The 16,445-nt window shown below is 49.9% G+C and overlaps 1 protein-coding gene across 4 annotated transcripts in view; it reads left to right on the forward strand.

Annotated features, from left to right (window-relative positions):
- Positions 1-16,445, forward strand: part of Scgdelta (sarcoglycan delta) — a 215,685-nt gene that overhangs the window by 136,709 nt on the left and 62,531 nt on the right. The window contains exon 1 of one of the 4 annotated variants that reach the window (XM_076819868.1): positions 14,477-14,527. The exons of the other annotated variants lie outside the window; for them this stretch is intronic. Coding sequence (XP_076675983.1) covers positions 14,492-14,527 — 36 coding nt within the window. The 5' untranslated portion in view covers positions 14,477-14,491. Of the gene's footprint in view, positions 1-14,476; positions 14,528-16,445 lie in introns of those variants that run through there. 4 annotated transcript variants of the gene reach the window in all.

Genomic DNA, 16,445 nt, shown 5'->3' on the forward strand with positions numbered 1-16,445 from the left:
ATTTTCGAAAACCGTGACGACCGCTCCGGTAAACACTCGTTCCCCCCGTTAAACGTTTTTTTTCGTGTCGCCCGTCACGACACGGGGAAACCCGCGATCGAACGGGTCGAGAAAATGGGAATTGCGGATTTGCCACGGGCCCGGCGCACAGTGGGACGGATCGACGTTTAGGTAGGCATTCAGGTCATTTCTTACATATTTCATCATTTAATGATTATAATCTAAGATTACAGGTAATATATTGTATAATAAATACAGTAATCATTTTTTTCTCGTCGCTCTTTTTAATAATGGGACTTCAAGAGTCCCTTCATGTTGATTTCCATATATATGAATCGGGGCTTATAAATAAATTATTTAGAACATCTTGATTTGTCATGTTTCGGCTGCTCTTTTTGCGTATAATTCGCAGTACTTCTGGGCTTCCTCAGTTAAATATTATAAAAAAATTTTTAGATTTCCATTTTTAGAAAACGATCAGCTTTTACACATTGGAATAGTTTTAGTTAGTCCTTTTCTTGTAATGAAAAATATAAACACTTATATTCTATTGCCAAATTAAGATTTTTTGTTTACGTTGTTGCCCTCCGTTGAATGAAAATCAATTAAGAGACTTGCAACACCTACTTCAACTGTTTTGCGTTGAATCTAAAAAGCGTTGGATGGAATCAAGCTACAATAAAAAACGTTTTTTCGAGAAAAACGAAGACTGGTTGGACCGTGAATTCTTTTAATTTAGAAAAATACGAAAATGGTAACAAAAAATCTTAATTTGGCAATAGAATATAAGTGTTTATATTTTTCATTACAAGAAAAAGACTAACTAATACTATTCCAATGTGTAAAAGCTGATCGTTTTCTAAAAATGGAAATCTAAAATTTTTTTTAGAATATTTAACCGAGGAAGCCCAGAACGCCCGAAATAATGATTTTAAAAACTACTGCGAATTATACGCAAAAAGAGCAGCCGAAAAATGACAAATCAAGATGTTCTAAATAATTTATTAACAAGCCCCGATCCATATATATGGAAATCAACACGAAGGGACTCTTGAAGTCACATTATTAAAAAGAGCGACGAGAAAAGAAATGATTATTGTATTTATTATACAATATATTACCTGTAATCTTAGATTATAATCAATAAATGATGAAATATGTAAGAAATGAACTGAATGCCTACCTAAACGTCGATCCGTCCCACTGTGCGGCGGAGCTGGAAGCTTCCCTCGTTGTTTCGCACCCGGGATGGGTATTATGCTCCCGTTTGCTTGGACGGAAGTTAGCGTTGCCTGGCTAAGGAAATGGCCGGGCCACCGCGAGACGTACGCGTGCATCGCGTGTACGGTTTGAAGTGAACGGTGTAATACATACAGAAGTCCGATTAGGCAAATTATGGATCCTAATGGACTAATGGTAATTGCACTCCCAGCTCCAGTCGTGCATCCCCCTCTGCGCCTCTCTCTCTCTCTCTCTCTACCGTGCTTCGAGTCCCTCGCTGCCTCGCTCGTTCCCCAATCCTCCTTCTCTCGATAACGCTTCCGCCCGACACTTACGGATCATTAATAAAACTAGAGACACTGCATAGCGCGCTCTCGACTCCGCCGTCGGCGTATGAATGTAGATGCAGAATGCAAATCTAACCTGCGCCCGATGGAGCCGGGCGAGCGGAGGGTGTGCAAGATTTGCATATAGAAATCTTAAGAGAACAAATTTTTCTTGGAGTATCTCCTCCGTCTTTCCCACCCCACTCCGAAAGCTCCCTCCTCCGGGCTCCTTCCACTCTCTCTCTGCACTCTTTACTTCGTTCGTTCGCCCTCCCACCCCGCTCCATTCCTACCGATTTGCATACAAGATTGCGCATGATGCTCTTCGGCACGGCACGTTTCCCCTAAACCTCTCTCTCTCTCCCTCTCGCCCTCGTCTTTTCCTCGGTTACCTCCGTCTCGCTCGAGCTATCTTTTATCTTCCCCCTTGTTTTCCACACCGCACCCTGTCGGAAAGAAATGCCTAAAGGTATCGAATAACGTGAGGGGATTTCCAACGAGCTGCACGAGCCCTGTCCTCGACTGTTTTCATTGATTAACAATGAACGATCGCTATTAGCGCCGAAGGCGATCGGATTAGCAAACGGTTCGAGCGTTTAGTCAGCGATATTACTCTTCGACGAATAGGGAAGCCGTGCACCTTTATTCCGTTCCAAATATCCCCAACTTCGCGAAACACATACTTCGAGCCTCAAGACATCCCTCGATTTATCGATGTCTACTATCACACTGATGGCATGATCGTCGTCAGGCTAACCAAAGCACACTCCCTGCATCGCGATACTCCTAGCACGTCGATATCTATCAGTACGTGATCAGCTTGCCTCATAGTTATTCCAACGAAGTCCAAACCGGGAGTAGAATCGCTCGAGGCTCTACTCGGATTTTGCACGCGAAACATAATACTTTGAAACCCACGGTCCTACCGCTCGTTCGCTTCCCATAGAGCATTATGAACCGTTGTGTAATGTTGGTTACGAGTTGGCGTGTGGATGCTCGCGGGAACTAGATTTAATTATCGCGAATAGAGTTTGCTCGCTGTTCCAATAATTCGCCGACTGTGAATGCTCAGGCGCCAGGAGCACAGGGAAATTTATATCGCTTTTTACGTTTGGTAACAAATACCGTAAAAATGTGTGTACGCCATATTACAAGGGCCGATATATTCGCGTATCGATCCCTTGTCGAGTTTCAATTTGCTCGAGCTTTCTCTTGTTCGAGAACGACGTCTCCAGCGATCCCCTTATTTGGAGCCACTGTCTCCCCTGGAAGCTGTGCTACGGCGTTTAACTGAAGTCAGTGGGAATGTACATTGAAGTGGTTTCAAGTGTACCCACTCTTTCCACCCTCAGTCTGTTAAGGAATGTCTGGGAACTTCTTATATTTATCAGAGGCAAAAACCCTCTGCTTTTTTTTTAGATCAGAATTTCCATCACGCATTCCCCAGTTCCATTCCCAAACCACTGATCTATTCAGACAGCACCTTTTGTCGTGGATTCATTAGGAAACTTTACTAACGAGCCCATTAACGGGTCCTGTATGGAACGCAGACCCTTATTCTGACCATCCTCCTTCTCCATCGCACGTTCAGTTGAACTACCAAATATTCGTTTCCTCCAGCCTCGAAACCTCCAAGCTGTAAAAATCCGCAGGCAGATCCACGGAGCATTTATCTAAATCACGGCGAGAGAGCACCTGGGAGCGAGCAGAGTGTCGTGGATGCTGGCTGGTATTCTCGAGGATGCTTTGAAAGAGACGAGCGTAAAGCGGTAAGACGTTCCGGCGATTCAGAAATCGCGGACACGAGAGAGACTTGCGGGCAAATGGCTCCAGGATCCTGGAAAATATCAGGGCCCCGCGTCTCCCACCCTCTCTCTCGCTCTCTCTCTCCCCCCCTTCCGTGTATTCTGATTTATTCGGTGAACTCGCCGCGGCTGGATTTCGCCCTCTTACTTTCCTCACGGAGCCAAACTGCACGCAGCCAGCCGGTACATAGGCGTCTAGCGTATACAAGCCTGTCAGGACGGGGCAAACAAAGTATCGTATATCGGATACGGTGGTGGCAGATGCCGCGAGCATAACGGGGGAGGAACCCTCTGCCTCCCGTTACGGCCTCCCCCGGGCTCGCCTTCTTCGTAAACTCACGATCTTATTTCGCGAACGCGGCAGAACACCAACGACGCCTTTATGAAAGCGGTCGAGCCTCTGGCATTAGCATAGCAAGTGAGAGCGCTCTCGCCGGGCGGCCTATCTGCCGTCGTCTTCCACTTTTTTTTCCGCGTGGAGATGCTAGACGGGAACGAAATTAACCAGTCACCTACCCCGCAACGCCCTCGTGCAACGGAGAACGGCGCCCCTCTCCGCGACATATCAATTTCCATCCACGACGCTGTCGATACTTATTCTACACCAATAGACGCTTCCGCCTCGGTGCTCAGCGCGCTTGGTTACGCTGAACGGCGAAGCGGTGATTTGGTGCGCGCAGCGTAGGTCTCTCGGCAAGTTCGCCACGGAAATCAACATCTCTGGGAATAGAAATAGAATGCCGCGGTGGGGCAGCCGCGGCTCCTCCAGGTACACCGTTTCAATGATTAATCGCCGGCACGGCTGTACCTGTTGAATTACAAGCGGTGGTATTTACGGCCGGGACGAGACAGAAGCGGAAAGAGGGTTTAATCGCGCCGAAGAAGTCGTGGCGCTCCGGGTTCGGAGGCTGACGCGCGGGATCTTATTAATACGGAATGTCGTGGGGTTCGTAAACCGCGTTCTAGTCGGATGTTTAAAATGTAAACCTCCGTGCCGGGAATGCGCCAGCCGAGTTTCGCCTCTGCGGAGAGGTATCCCCGCGATCTCTGGCCCGGGCGATAAACTCGAGAGTCTCGAGGTGACTGCGAATCGCAGACAGCGCGAAACTTTATCGCGGAAAAGCTTGTTCGATTTCAACGGCCATACGGAATTTATACGGGAGGCATTTTGTTATCGCGGGCGTTCCACACCCAGGGCACCGTCAGCCGGCGCTAGTCTACGCGAAGGGGAAAATAATTATGAGCGCGCGGGGCTCGAACCGGAATAGTTCAGCGGCGCGAAATTATTAATTGCAGATGTAGATTTTACGCGTGCGAGCTTTTCAATTTGTCGCCCGACCAGACACGTCCCGTGCCAGTGTTTCGCGCGCTCGTCGCGGGGGCACGCAGACGCGAACGACAGTCATTAAGGTCGCGGTCGTCGACGTCGAACGGTAAATTTCGAATTCACAGTTGTTTTAATTAAAATTTATCGCACCGCGGAAGCTCGCAGACGCGTTTCCCCCGCCGTATAATATTCGTGTCAATGAACGGCGAAGCATCCGATCCGCGCGAACGAGAACACGCGCCCGGAGTGGAGGGCATAATTGCTTTCCAACTGTTCGCATTAAGGCCTGTTCCGTCGAGCTTCCCGATCGTCCGCCTGCGCGTTAATAAAAAAGACTGTGGCCGCACTCGATGGATTCTGGATCCGTGATTTCTTTCAACCTCGCGTTCGTTTAATTACTGGGAACTCCGGTTCGGCTACCTGTGTCCTTATTAATTCTCGTCGAAGCTTCCTCCGCTAAAGATCCTCCACTTTGGAGCCCAATTTAGACACTATCGCGGAAATAGATGGAGGAACTCGCTCTGCTGGGTAAAATCCTCCCACGCCCCTTTCGAGCACTCCACACTCTGCACCACGCCGGGAAATTGCTGATTAAAGACTACAAGTGGAACAAAACGAGGTAGCTAGAACGAGGCAGTACAATCACCGGTAAGAGATCTCGTTGAGTGTTAGAGGGTGGGAAGAAGGGGGTGGCGAGTCCCTTAAAGAAGTCAATTTTCCGCATCGAAACGCCCAGGGACCGTGCGTACGAAATAATTTCCCTTACGACTTCCAGCGTTCCGCTCTCATTTCCCATTTGGGGATCGAGGGAACGCCGGCGTTCTCGTTGCTTGTTTGCGTCGCGACAGCCAAGACTGGAATTACCTCGGTGCCTCGATCTGTACACCCCTGAAGGGAACGATACGGGGGGGGGGAGGAGAGAGGGAGTTCGCAGAGAAAGGAGTGGGATTGAAAGACACTCGAGAGGCCGCGCGCCACTTCACTGGAAGGACCTCGCTAAACACGAAAAGGCCCTCGATAAGCGGCCTCGAGTTGTTAATGCGAAACTGATCGAGGGAAACGACATTTTGAGGGCGGTGTTACAAGGAGACGCGAGCGGGTCGCCCCGGTATTTTCCGGCGAGTTCACCCCATTAAACATTTTTGCTATCTCGCCGGGATCTGTTGGAGGGTAGACGCGAGGGTGCACACAGAGGGAGCCGGAGAGGGGCGGAAAGAGAGAAGAAGGGTATAAGCGGCAGAGGAAGGGGAGGAAGGCGCGGGGGTTGCTCGCTATCTAGACGTCGGCACCTGTTGCTTTTCCAGTCTGCTCCGCTCTCTCCCTCTCGCGCTGCGTCTCTCCTTCCTCCGGCTTTATTTCGTTTTTCTTTCATTATTTGTCTATCCCCTGTTTCTCCTCCCTTTTTTCTTCGTTTCCTCGCCCCAGCTCGCCGGTTCCCTATGATTCTTTCACGACCACCGCCGCCACCCCTGGAGATTAAAACGCGCCTCCTGAGACCACTTACGTTGCGTAGTTGCGACGGATGAAATTGTACGTTTCACGATGCCGTCGCGCTAGGAACGAAGGTACATTCGATTCCTGAGAGGAAATAGCACGCTTACGGGCGACCGTTGTGTAATTTGTTTCACTCAAAGTCCCTTTGTATCCGCTGAAACGCTAGATCTTTCCTCGTCCGACCAGCGGCTGACCGTATCTACTTAGACGCGTCGTCACTCGCTCCGCGCGGCGGCTGCTTGCTTTCACGCGCCAATTCAAAGAAATAATTGACTCTGCTGGACGGTCCAACATCCTCTTCGACTATGTAGCAAGCAATTTCAGTGACCACACGAGCGATGACGTGCACAAACACGGGCCGTTAAAGGGCATAATCCCGACGCTCTTTGCTCCGCGCGGAGCGCAATAATCAGCTGAGAGCTCAACATTGATATTACGCGCCCTATATTGCGGTGTAGGGCGCGCAGATAGTCCCATTCAGCGGTGCGACTACCCCAATACAGAGGGGTGCTCGAATGTATTAGAGGAATACCATTGTGACGCCGGCTTGATTATGAGGCTCGTAGCTCGCGCTCCGCCCACACCCTCGCACCGATCGCCCGGCCCGCGTCCCTTTTCCCGTTTACCCTCCGCCACCCTTTGCGACGTGTTCCACAGGGGAACGTATCGCTGGCAGCTCCGTAGTGCGGAGCTCACCGGTTATCACCGGGCATTATCTTGATCATTACGTCGCGACGACAAAGGAACCGATACGCCATTGATCTTAGCAAATGGACAATGTTACGCGCAGGGACAGCGCGGAAGTTTAGCGGCAGCCATTATCGAGTCGGAATCGTGGTCGGCTTTAAAATCCATCGCGGTTACGGTCCGACCGGGAATTCGGGGTCGGTGAAACATTTTGCGGGCGTGTTGCTTAATTCGCGAACGCGAGTGGCCGAATCGATCTGCATCGGTGATAGCGACTGGGGCTATCGTTCAGTGGACGTCCCGGCGACGTTCAGCGATGCAATGGAAATATAAATGTTTATATAACGACGCGGAAACGGGAAGCGGCGTGTCACGCGACGCCGCCTCCCGGAACCATCGCTCTTTCTCAGTGAAGCCTTCGATCGTTTTATGGTCACACCGGTACAGCGGTGGTCGAAGGCTGGGAAAGAATCTGGTTCAATTATCCGAGTGTCGCCAGCGAACCGACGTGACAGGAGAAACGCTGGCGATAACGCTTCCAGCTCCGGTACGCTGTGTGAAAGTGCATTGATTGTGAATTCAGTGCGAAGTATCCTCGCGGGACCGATGCCGTTGCGGTGAATCGTCGATCATTGCCCTTTAACGACCCGACCGGATGTACCGCTCCAAGGGTGGAGGACCGATAGCTATTACGTATACATACGCGCGGACTCCGAGGAATTTATTCATAAGGGCGGTTTTAATATCGCTTGTCTTTGCAGTTCGCACACGATACTCCTACTCTTTGAGCCACTATTGCTTCAAACGATACTTGAACATCCGCGGAAGGACCATTTTCTTCGTGGAGAATTTATAATAACGAGCGGCAACTGGAATGTCGGATTTACGAGGAGCATAATTCCGAAAACAGCCAGGTGCACGCGGTGATTCGGAGCGGTTGTCGTGGCCATTTCGGGCTTCTATGCGGGCTTGAATGAGGCCGGGGATAGATATACTGCCAGAACGTATAATGGATAGCGTACGTGTAACACCGTCGCGGCGAATCATCGATCATTGCCTTTTAATGGCTGAACCTATGCGCTACTTAAAAGGGATCGTGACACTGTATAGGGGGATACGTCTAAGATAAATCGTCGTCACTGTCAGCTTACAGTCAAGTACGCTTTAGCCCTTTCCATCGTCGAGCACTTGCGTCTTCGCGCGCAGCGTCCTGCGTTATAGGTCGCCTTCTGTGCATGCCTCGCGAACACCTAGTTCCCCTGCTTTTTGCCCGGACGTAGATTCGTGTCTCTGGCAACTGCCTGCGAAATAAGATTACTCGTCGAACCCTCGCCCGTGATTTATCGAAGTGTCCTGCATCCTGCACGGTACATCCATTTGCCGATTTTCATTGATTTCCGTCGAGTCCGCGCTCCGTGGAATGTGATTTGCCACCACTAAAATTACTTCCCCCCTTTGCAATATACAGGGTGCCCCACCTAAGACTGGACAGCGCGATATCTCCTAAAGTATTGGAGATAAAAAATTTAAAAAAATATGTAATTGAATGGTTCGAGAGGGCCAATTTATTAGCCGAGACGAATTTTTTTTATTATTATTATTTTAAAAGATACGATGGTCAAGTTCGGTTTTTCAAATGGAACTATTTTTTTTGAACACCTGAGTTGATAGTGCGTTCCAAGACAAATTGAATAAGCTTTAATGTATACACTTTATTTCCACTGGTTTTTAAAATATTGCGCTTGCAAAACTACTGATTTTCACTGGAAGAAAACCCTCTGGAATAGCAAGGACTGGGGTCGTTCTCACTGGCGCGACGGGTGGCATTGCCTGTTGAAACTGATACCTACCTGCCAAAGGTCTACGACAGGGTTCGCAGGCCCAAAAGCTGGACAATTCTTTTCCGTCAGAAATGCTACTTAGGTAGGCACATTTGCGGTACCGAGAAGCGCACCGTTACTTTTATTTCGCACTTGCATCTACGCTCGGATGGCCGGTTCTTTTGGGAGGGATGTAAGTTGGATTGGTTAGGTTAGAAGGAGTGAAAGTTGCTAGACTAAATTTCAACCATAGGGAGCAGATTGTATCAGAACCAATCGGATTTGCAACCCTCACAAACGGCTGCTCTCTTGAGACCATCGTATCTTTTAAACTAATAATAATAATAATAAATCGTCTCGGCTAATAAATTGGCCCTCTCGAACCATTCAATTACATATTTTTTTAAATTTTTTATCTCCAATACTTTAGGAGATATCGCGCTGTCCAGTCTTAGGTGGAACACCCTGTATAAAACCACCGCAGTCACACACCCTCGCATTTCGTTGCCGTTCTCGAAGAAACAAACTCCCCGATTCGTCCCGTTAATAATTCAACGAATCCGAAACGCGCGCGGCTACGACTCTGACCCCTCCAAATGGAGAAGTTCATCCCCCACGGAATACACGTAATCAAACGCATTTAGAAGTTACCCCGTCACCAGGGAAGAAAAACCGCCCCGTGAGCCCTCGGGGGGAAGTCGCATACCCGCCTCGCGTCCCGCCAGGAGTCGAGCTCAACGATCGGGGAAACACTTAGCCCACGTCGAAACAAAGCGAACCGACGCCGAGTGTGTCTCCGCTCCTGTGGAAAAGAGACTCGTGGACGCTGACAAAGGGGACAAAGAGGGCGCGGTGCTGGCCGAGACGGGACAGAGGGAAGATCCTGGCGTGGAGATAGCGTCGGTGGGTGCCGGAGCAAACGAGTTTCACCGAGTTTGGACAACACTTTAGCTGTTTAACGGAGCCAGCTTTAGCGCTGGCTGGAAGTGCCTGCGCCCCTGTACACCGGCGACGTTATCTGATGTTGGTGAACCGAGACGGTGTAAAAGTGTTGGCCGAACGACTGCTTTTAACCCGCTTCCCCGGGAGAGCAACAGCAAGAGAAAGAAAGAGACCTCTTCGAACGGGGTAAATACCTAGCGCTCATTAAGAGAACCACGAGCGCGGGCCTGCACTTCACTTACGGCACGGCGGGATTAGCAGTCACCAGCCACCTTGATCTCGTCAGAATCCTTTGTGGACCAATTACCGCGCGTCGCGAGACCCACAAGCCCGTCGTCGAACTTCTACCCTCGCCGATCCACGGTCCCTGGTGCGCGATGGAATTCATCTAAAATTAATTGGGGAGGCACGTGCTAACTGCGCGAATCCACCTTCTTTCTCGCCCCCTATCTCGGCCACGTTCCTTTCTTCAGGGGAATTCATTTCCCTGCTGTGCTAGCCTCGGGGAACTCGTTGTTCAAACCCTGGTGCGAGTCGCTGGCCAGACTTTCGCGAGCAGCGAACGACACACCGTGGTGGGGGTGGGCGGAGAAGTGAGTCGGAGGGCAGGGGGAAGTTGCACGAAAAGCAAGAGGGCCAGGAGTGTTGTTGGCGAAGAGGAAGAGGAGTCACGAAGCGGCTATAAATACGCCGCGCCACCTGCACCTAACGTCCACCTACGTACGGACCAGACAGAACCGAATCGTGGTGCCTCGTTGCCAGACCGGGCACGGAACGCGCCTCTCGCTTAAGTCCGGCTGCGCGGCCCCGTTCTTGCCCGAATTAATGCATGAAACTATTTTTCTCTCGCCGAGCTCCGCGGGAGGGAGCGTTGCGCCCAACGTTTATGCGACTCCGGCCGCGGACGGGTGGTTGCTGAGAGGCAGTCAGTTGTTCTCGTACCCGCTGCATGCACGTTTGAACGTGGAGCATCGAGGACTCGATCTTCAGAGTTTCTAAACACCCTAAGCGAATAGCACGCCGAAGCTTAATGTAGTTGCTGGGTCTCGACGCCGCCAAGGAACTTGAATAATTGAGTGTTTGTCGATACAGTCTACGGGGTGTTAGAATAAAGCGGCTTACCCGCGGAGGGATGGTCGTCCGTGACTTTGGTCCAGTCCATCATCCATAGAGATGGAAAAAAATTGCCTTGCATACCTGTCACACCTCAAACAGACTGGCAGATGAAAACAGTTAACATATCGAGTTTCATTCTTCACGCGGTGAAATGGGGACAAGGGCTGGGTAAACGGGACGTGATCGTTAATGGAGACATGCACCGCACCACTTTTCATTATTGAATCCTCTGATCGAAGAATCTCCCGTGTCATGTCATTCACAGCACGTTAGCGGATCACGGTTTATTTTATGCGTTCACGGACCGTGCACAGAGGGGTTTGCGAGATAGACACCGCAAGGGATATAAGGTTACTCGATCCCGAACCGAAGCCACGGCGCGACACACGATATCGTCTGGTTCCGATGAGGGAAAAATAAATAAAAGAAAACGAGACGAAAGGGCGAAGAGAGATATAAATCGTACCGACATTCATCGCACGGTGATATTAAAAGCGGCGGTGTTCGGACGTGGCATCCGCGAAAAATTCCAAGCAGAAGGACGCGCGGGCCCCTCCCCATTTGAATCTGATACCCTTGAGCGCGGATTTTAAGCAAACAAATGCATATCGAATGTATCGCGTGCAACGCATGGCAGAGGGAACTGTATGAACGGGGGGCAAAAAAGGGATGTGCCAAAAAAAAGCTTAAAGCGTGCCCGCGGGCGACGATGGCGGAGGAAGGGGCGAAGGAAGAGGGTTGGCTTGCTGCTCGGTGTATAAGGGTAGTTTACTACGAGCGTGCTAATTAAACAAAAAGCCACCCCGTATACCAAGCTAATTAGAGTGGCTCTCTTAGCAAAGCGCGCGTGCGCGCTCCTCTGCCGGCGTTCTCCGTTTCAAAAATATTTCCCTCCCGTTCGCTCGCGCGGGGGCAATCCTTTTTCCTCTCCCGTCCGCGCGTACCGCTGCATTTCCCTTCCACATTCCATCCTCTACTTGCTTTTTCCTTCACAAAGCGTAGGAAACTTCATCGTACCCGAGCGTACGTTCGCCAGGCCGTTTTCTGTGACATTCGAAGCGTGCAATTTTTTTCTTCTCCCGCTTGGATTGATCCTGCTGCTTCTGCCAGATCGCCCGGCTTGATTTAACCCTCTAGTGCATACGCCTGCCTCAAGGCGGGCACCTGTTTAATCCAGGAGTTGGGCGCCTATAATTTTTTTTCAGCATTCTCAGTTGCCAGCCTTAAAAGTATTGCCACACCGCGTTTATTAGCCTAAGAAACATGTCAAACATGTAATTAATCTGTATAAAAAATGGTATGTACATAAAGAAGTCATGACTAACAAGGGAAGATCCCGAACCCGAAATTTCCAAAAATTCTGAAACTTTGTGAATATGTAGGCGATTTCCTCCTGATTATAAATTTATCCTGAAATTAACCCCTGAAAAATCGGCTATTTTCCGATTTTCTGTTATAATTCGCGAACTCTAAGAGATAGAGAAAAAGTTTCACGACGAAAGTTACTTCATTCAATTAGATCTATCATTTGGTGAACAAATTATTATAGAGTTCACGAGTTACGACACAAAATCGGGAAATAGCCGATTTTTCAGGGGTTAATTTCACCCCCTTCGAGTGAATTTGGGCAGCAAACAAAAATTTCGCTGTAATCAGGAGGAAATCGCCTACATATTCACAAAGTTTTAGAATTTTTGAAATATTCGGGTTCGGGATCTTCCCTTATAAGATCGGTATCATATATATTGGCCGGTGCGTTTCGTGAGGGGTATTCTCCCACCATACTTCTTCTGTGCTTTGTTAAATTTCACAGTGCACAATAACATAATTCTCTATTATATCATAAATTTATATATTTTTAAACATTTTCTCATAGTTTTTCATTAAAAATGAAGTATTTATTTTATAAAAAATAACACTACATTTTTTGTACTTGCTACATGATCCCGCCTTAAGGCGGTGACCCAGAAGGCTGCCCTGGGGAGCCCAGACGTCTTCCAAATTGAAAGCAGACATCGGATTCGGTCTTTTCATCCCCGAATTAGACTAGTCTAATTTTTCCAACTGAATTAAAAATCTATGCACTAGAGGGTTAAACTTGCCGTCTCAGAGGCGAGAAAGCGGAGCGTGTACAATCTAACGTGTATTTACCGTTGATTACTCTGCCAGGCGATAGAATCGGCAGCGGCGAGGGCCGCGATCTTGTCGGCCGCGACACGCTCGCTGGCGAAGCGAGAAGATTAAACAGTTGGGCCCACGGCGGGGCGTTTTATTCGATTGGAGCCGGGCACAGTCTCGCGCAGTGGTGGATTTAGGGTGAAAACGGGCCGACCGCGATTAGGATTCGCTAACGCAGCCGCAAACAAACACTGCGGTCGGGACGATGGTGGACGAGGACGGCAAGCAGGGCGGCGCGGACAGAGCGAGAGGGACGCGGTAACAGACAGCCGGGAACAACGGCGGGGCGGGAAAGGGCCAAGGGGAACGGCAGAGGGTTGAATGGAGAGAGAAACATCTGCGATCGGATTAGCGGTGAACAGTGGCGACACTTCCGGGTGATTAGGCTGATTCCGCATCTACTCTAAGCCCCCGCTTACAACCCTCCTGTTCGATGAACTACCAGGGAGCTCTCGTCCACCGATTCCCGCTCCCGCTCGACGCTGTATCCTCGTCTACTTCCCTATGAAAATTCTACCTATGGGTGTCGCGTTTCCAAAGGATTTCGAGCGGCGATCGCGTGTCCCGTTCCCAGGCCGGCTGACCGCCTGAAACGAAAAACTGTGGAGGCGTTAATTCCCGGTCTGCAACAGCGACACCGTGCCCCGTAATCCTGGCAGCCGTTCGGGCCGAGAATTTATTCAAAACGAGCGATAAATCGCCGACACAGCCGGCCTGATGCCCGGGCAAATTCAATTTCTCGCGATCCCCTTGGGGCATCCACGAATTTCAGCGCAGCCGACGCACGCTGGACAATTGTCTTCCGGGGGAAAAGGTTCTGTATTCCGAGCGGGAATGGCATGCACGGTAGACGTGCGAGATGGGGAAGATGCTGGGAATACCTTGCTGTTTAAACTCTCCCTTGGACCCCTAGTGTTTCCTCAGTGCTTTGCCTGTTCTACTTGCTCGGCCGTAGAGAAGATGCCACTTCGACTTCGCTCTTCTCTATTCGGCAATTCTATTTCGTTATTTACAAACTATCCGCTCCCTTCGTTCAACCGGCTTACACCAGGTCGTTGGTACGAAAAAAAAATTGGGGGAAGGATAACGTTCCCGTTGCTTCTCAGCCGTAACGCGACAAATATATAGGACTCGGCGCATCGCGATGTGTCGCGTGACTGTTCCACCGCGTATTTCTGGTACCAGGGTCCACTCTGTTTCCCTCCTCGTTCTCTTTCTTCATCTTCTCCCCCTCCCACGCGTACTTTCTCTCATGGTCTTCCTCATTCCCGCGGCGAGGCTCTCTCTGGACGGTCAGAAGGGACGGGTGATAGCGGTTCTCGTGCCAAGAGCTACTCTAGCCGAGCCAAACGCAACTTGGCCCGGGCACAATCGAGTGAAAGTCGATTTGGTCGGGCGGGGGGTAAATGAACGCTTAACTGGAGCCGAGTGAAAGTCGACGGGAAGGAAATAAGAACAAACCGAGCGTCGGGGACCGGAGGAATCCGTGGCCGGGGCGTGGGACACTCTGCACAGCGGCGGCAAGTGGGAAATTACGGTGTCTGAGTAGTGGTTCTAGCCAGGACGAAAGTTACCATGCAAGCGCAACCCCCGTTCAAGTCGAATTACGAGGTAAATGTTTGCGCTGCGGATGGCACGAGCTACGAGAGCCGAGATAATAGGCGGGAATCGACTCCACCGTGGAGTGTCAATACGAGCTCCTCCTTCTCTTCCTTAACCTCGCCTTCGTCGTCGTCGTCGTCGTCGTCGTCGCGGAGCTGACGTTTCGTCGGCTTCTTTTCCGCCCTGTGTAACCACGACGTCGCGGAACAATGGGCTGATGCTCGCCGCGTTCTACGTAGGTACCTCTGCCAATTAGCGAAAGATTGAACTTGTAATAACGACGCGCGGCGTAACTACCGGCCCGGACAATCCTTTAATAATACCCGCGGTCGCTATTCAATTTCCGTCTGAATCGAAACAATTATTATTGTCCGCGGCATGATACCGCGTCGGGGCGGCGCGGCTGGGCGCGACTACTCGCCCACCGTCCGCCATTGTCCGCGAGACCGTAGAAATTTCCATAACGATTAATACGAGCCCCGTTACGCCGTTTCGCGTCGTTATCGCGCGATTTAGAAAACCCGCCGCGGTCTAATTTCGCGGGGAGGGGGGGGGGGGCAGGAGCGGCGATGGTCGATTGGAAAATCGTAGGCGGCGACGTCCGTCGGGCTGCTGTTCGATCCCCGCGGCGTAAATTTCCCTCGAACAAAGGGAAAGAGAGGGCGCCGCTCGCTAATCGCTTCCGAAATAATTGTATCATTCCGCTAATAACTGGCGCGCAGTGGCACCGCCGATCGGCAATATAATTGCATCGTCGATAACCGGCCCCCTTCTATGTTTGCTTTCGCGCAACGACAACGTCGAATCGCGCCATTATAACGGGGGTAGGAAGGAATTTACAACGCGAATCACTCGATGGAAACGCGCTGCTCCATCCCCTTGGCGAACAGAGGCGTAACACCACTTTAGCTTCCTTCTTTCGCCCCACTTTAATCGGCATAAATCCTCGTTACTTCCCTCGGTTGATGTATTCGGTGGACAGGAGGGTGTTCCTGGCTTTCATTCGTTACGATCCACTGGTTACATTGGGTAACGTTAACTACAAATTCGATATCCCCCGGAATATTCCTACGGAAACGCGAGCCCGGCCGGAGAGGGAATTTATGTCTTCGGTTTTCTTTGCTGGCTTTATTGCTGGCCGACGCTGTCAACGACCCCGGAAAACCATTTGTCGCGCGACTTCCGGTCGCCAGGAATTAGCGAGGAGGAATAAGTACATCGCTTCTGAGAACGTTATTTCGCGACCGCGAGGTCGTCGTTTTCGAGTAAGTGGAACGGGGTAGTTAAAGGCTGCCGCGATTAGAATATGTCATTGGTTAAGGATGTCTGTTGTCTAACGGTTAATTTAATTATACCCCGCGCGGACGTGGTTATCGATGAATCACTCCGTGACCGGGAATTAAATATTCCTCTGTTATTGGAAACCGGTACAGTCTGAATGTATGCATACGCTGTTCAATGTATGCTGAAACAACGTACCGTTCAATGGTTAAGGAGGAATTGCGCGTTGTGGGACCGAAAAGTAGGTAATTCTTTGTGAATTTTTTATACAAAAACGGAGGGACAAATTAATTTGAAGTTTGGCGGGTTGTTTTTTTTTCATCTTGAGCTATTGTTCTGAATTTTTGTGTAGCAGTGAAAAAATAAATATGGCACATACAGAGGGCTGACTGAGAGGGTTGAACAAAAATCTAGTGGTCCAGGCGTTGACGGAAAGTACTGTAAGGGTTGTTTAAAACACAAAAAGGAAAATAGATTCTCAATCTATATGAATGTGGCTATCTGTGGTAGTAGATTTATTTCCGAATTTTTTTTTATTTAAAGAAGTTTTCCCGATTTTGGGACAAAGCCTTTTTCAGACTCAAATCAGGGCGCTTCATCTTCTTCAAAAGGCTACCATTTTAACATCTTTTTATTTTTCGTAATG

The sequence above is a fragment of the Andrena cerasifolii genome, chromosome 9, assembly GCF_050908995.1.
Source record: "Andrena cerasifolii isolate SP2316 chromosome 9, iyAndCera1_principal, whole genome shotgun sequence".
NCBI lineage: Eukaryota > Metazoa > Arthropoda > Insecta > Hymenoptera > Andrenidae > Andrena > Andrena cerasifolii.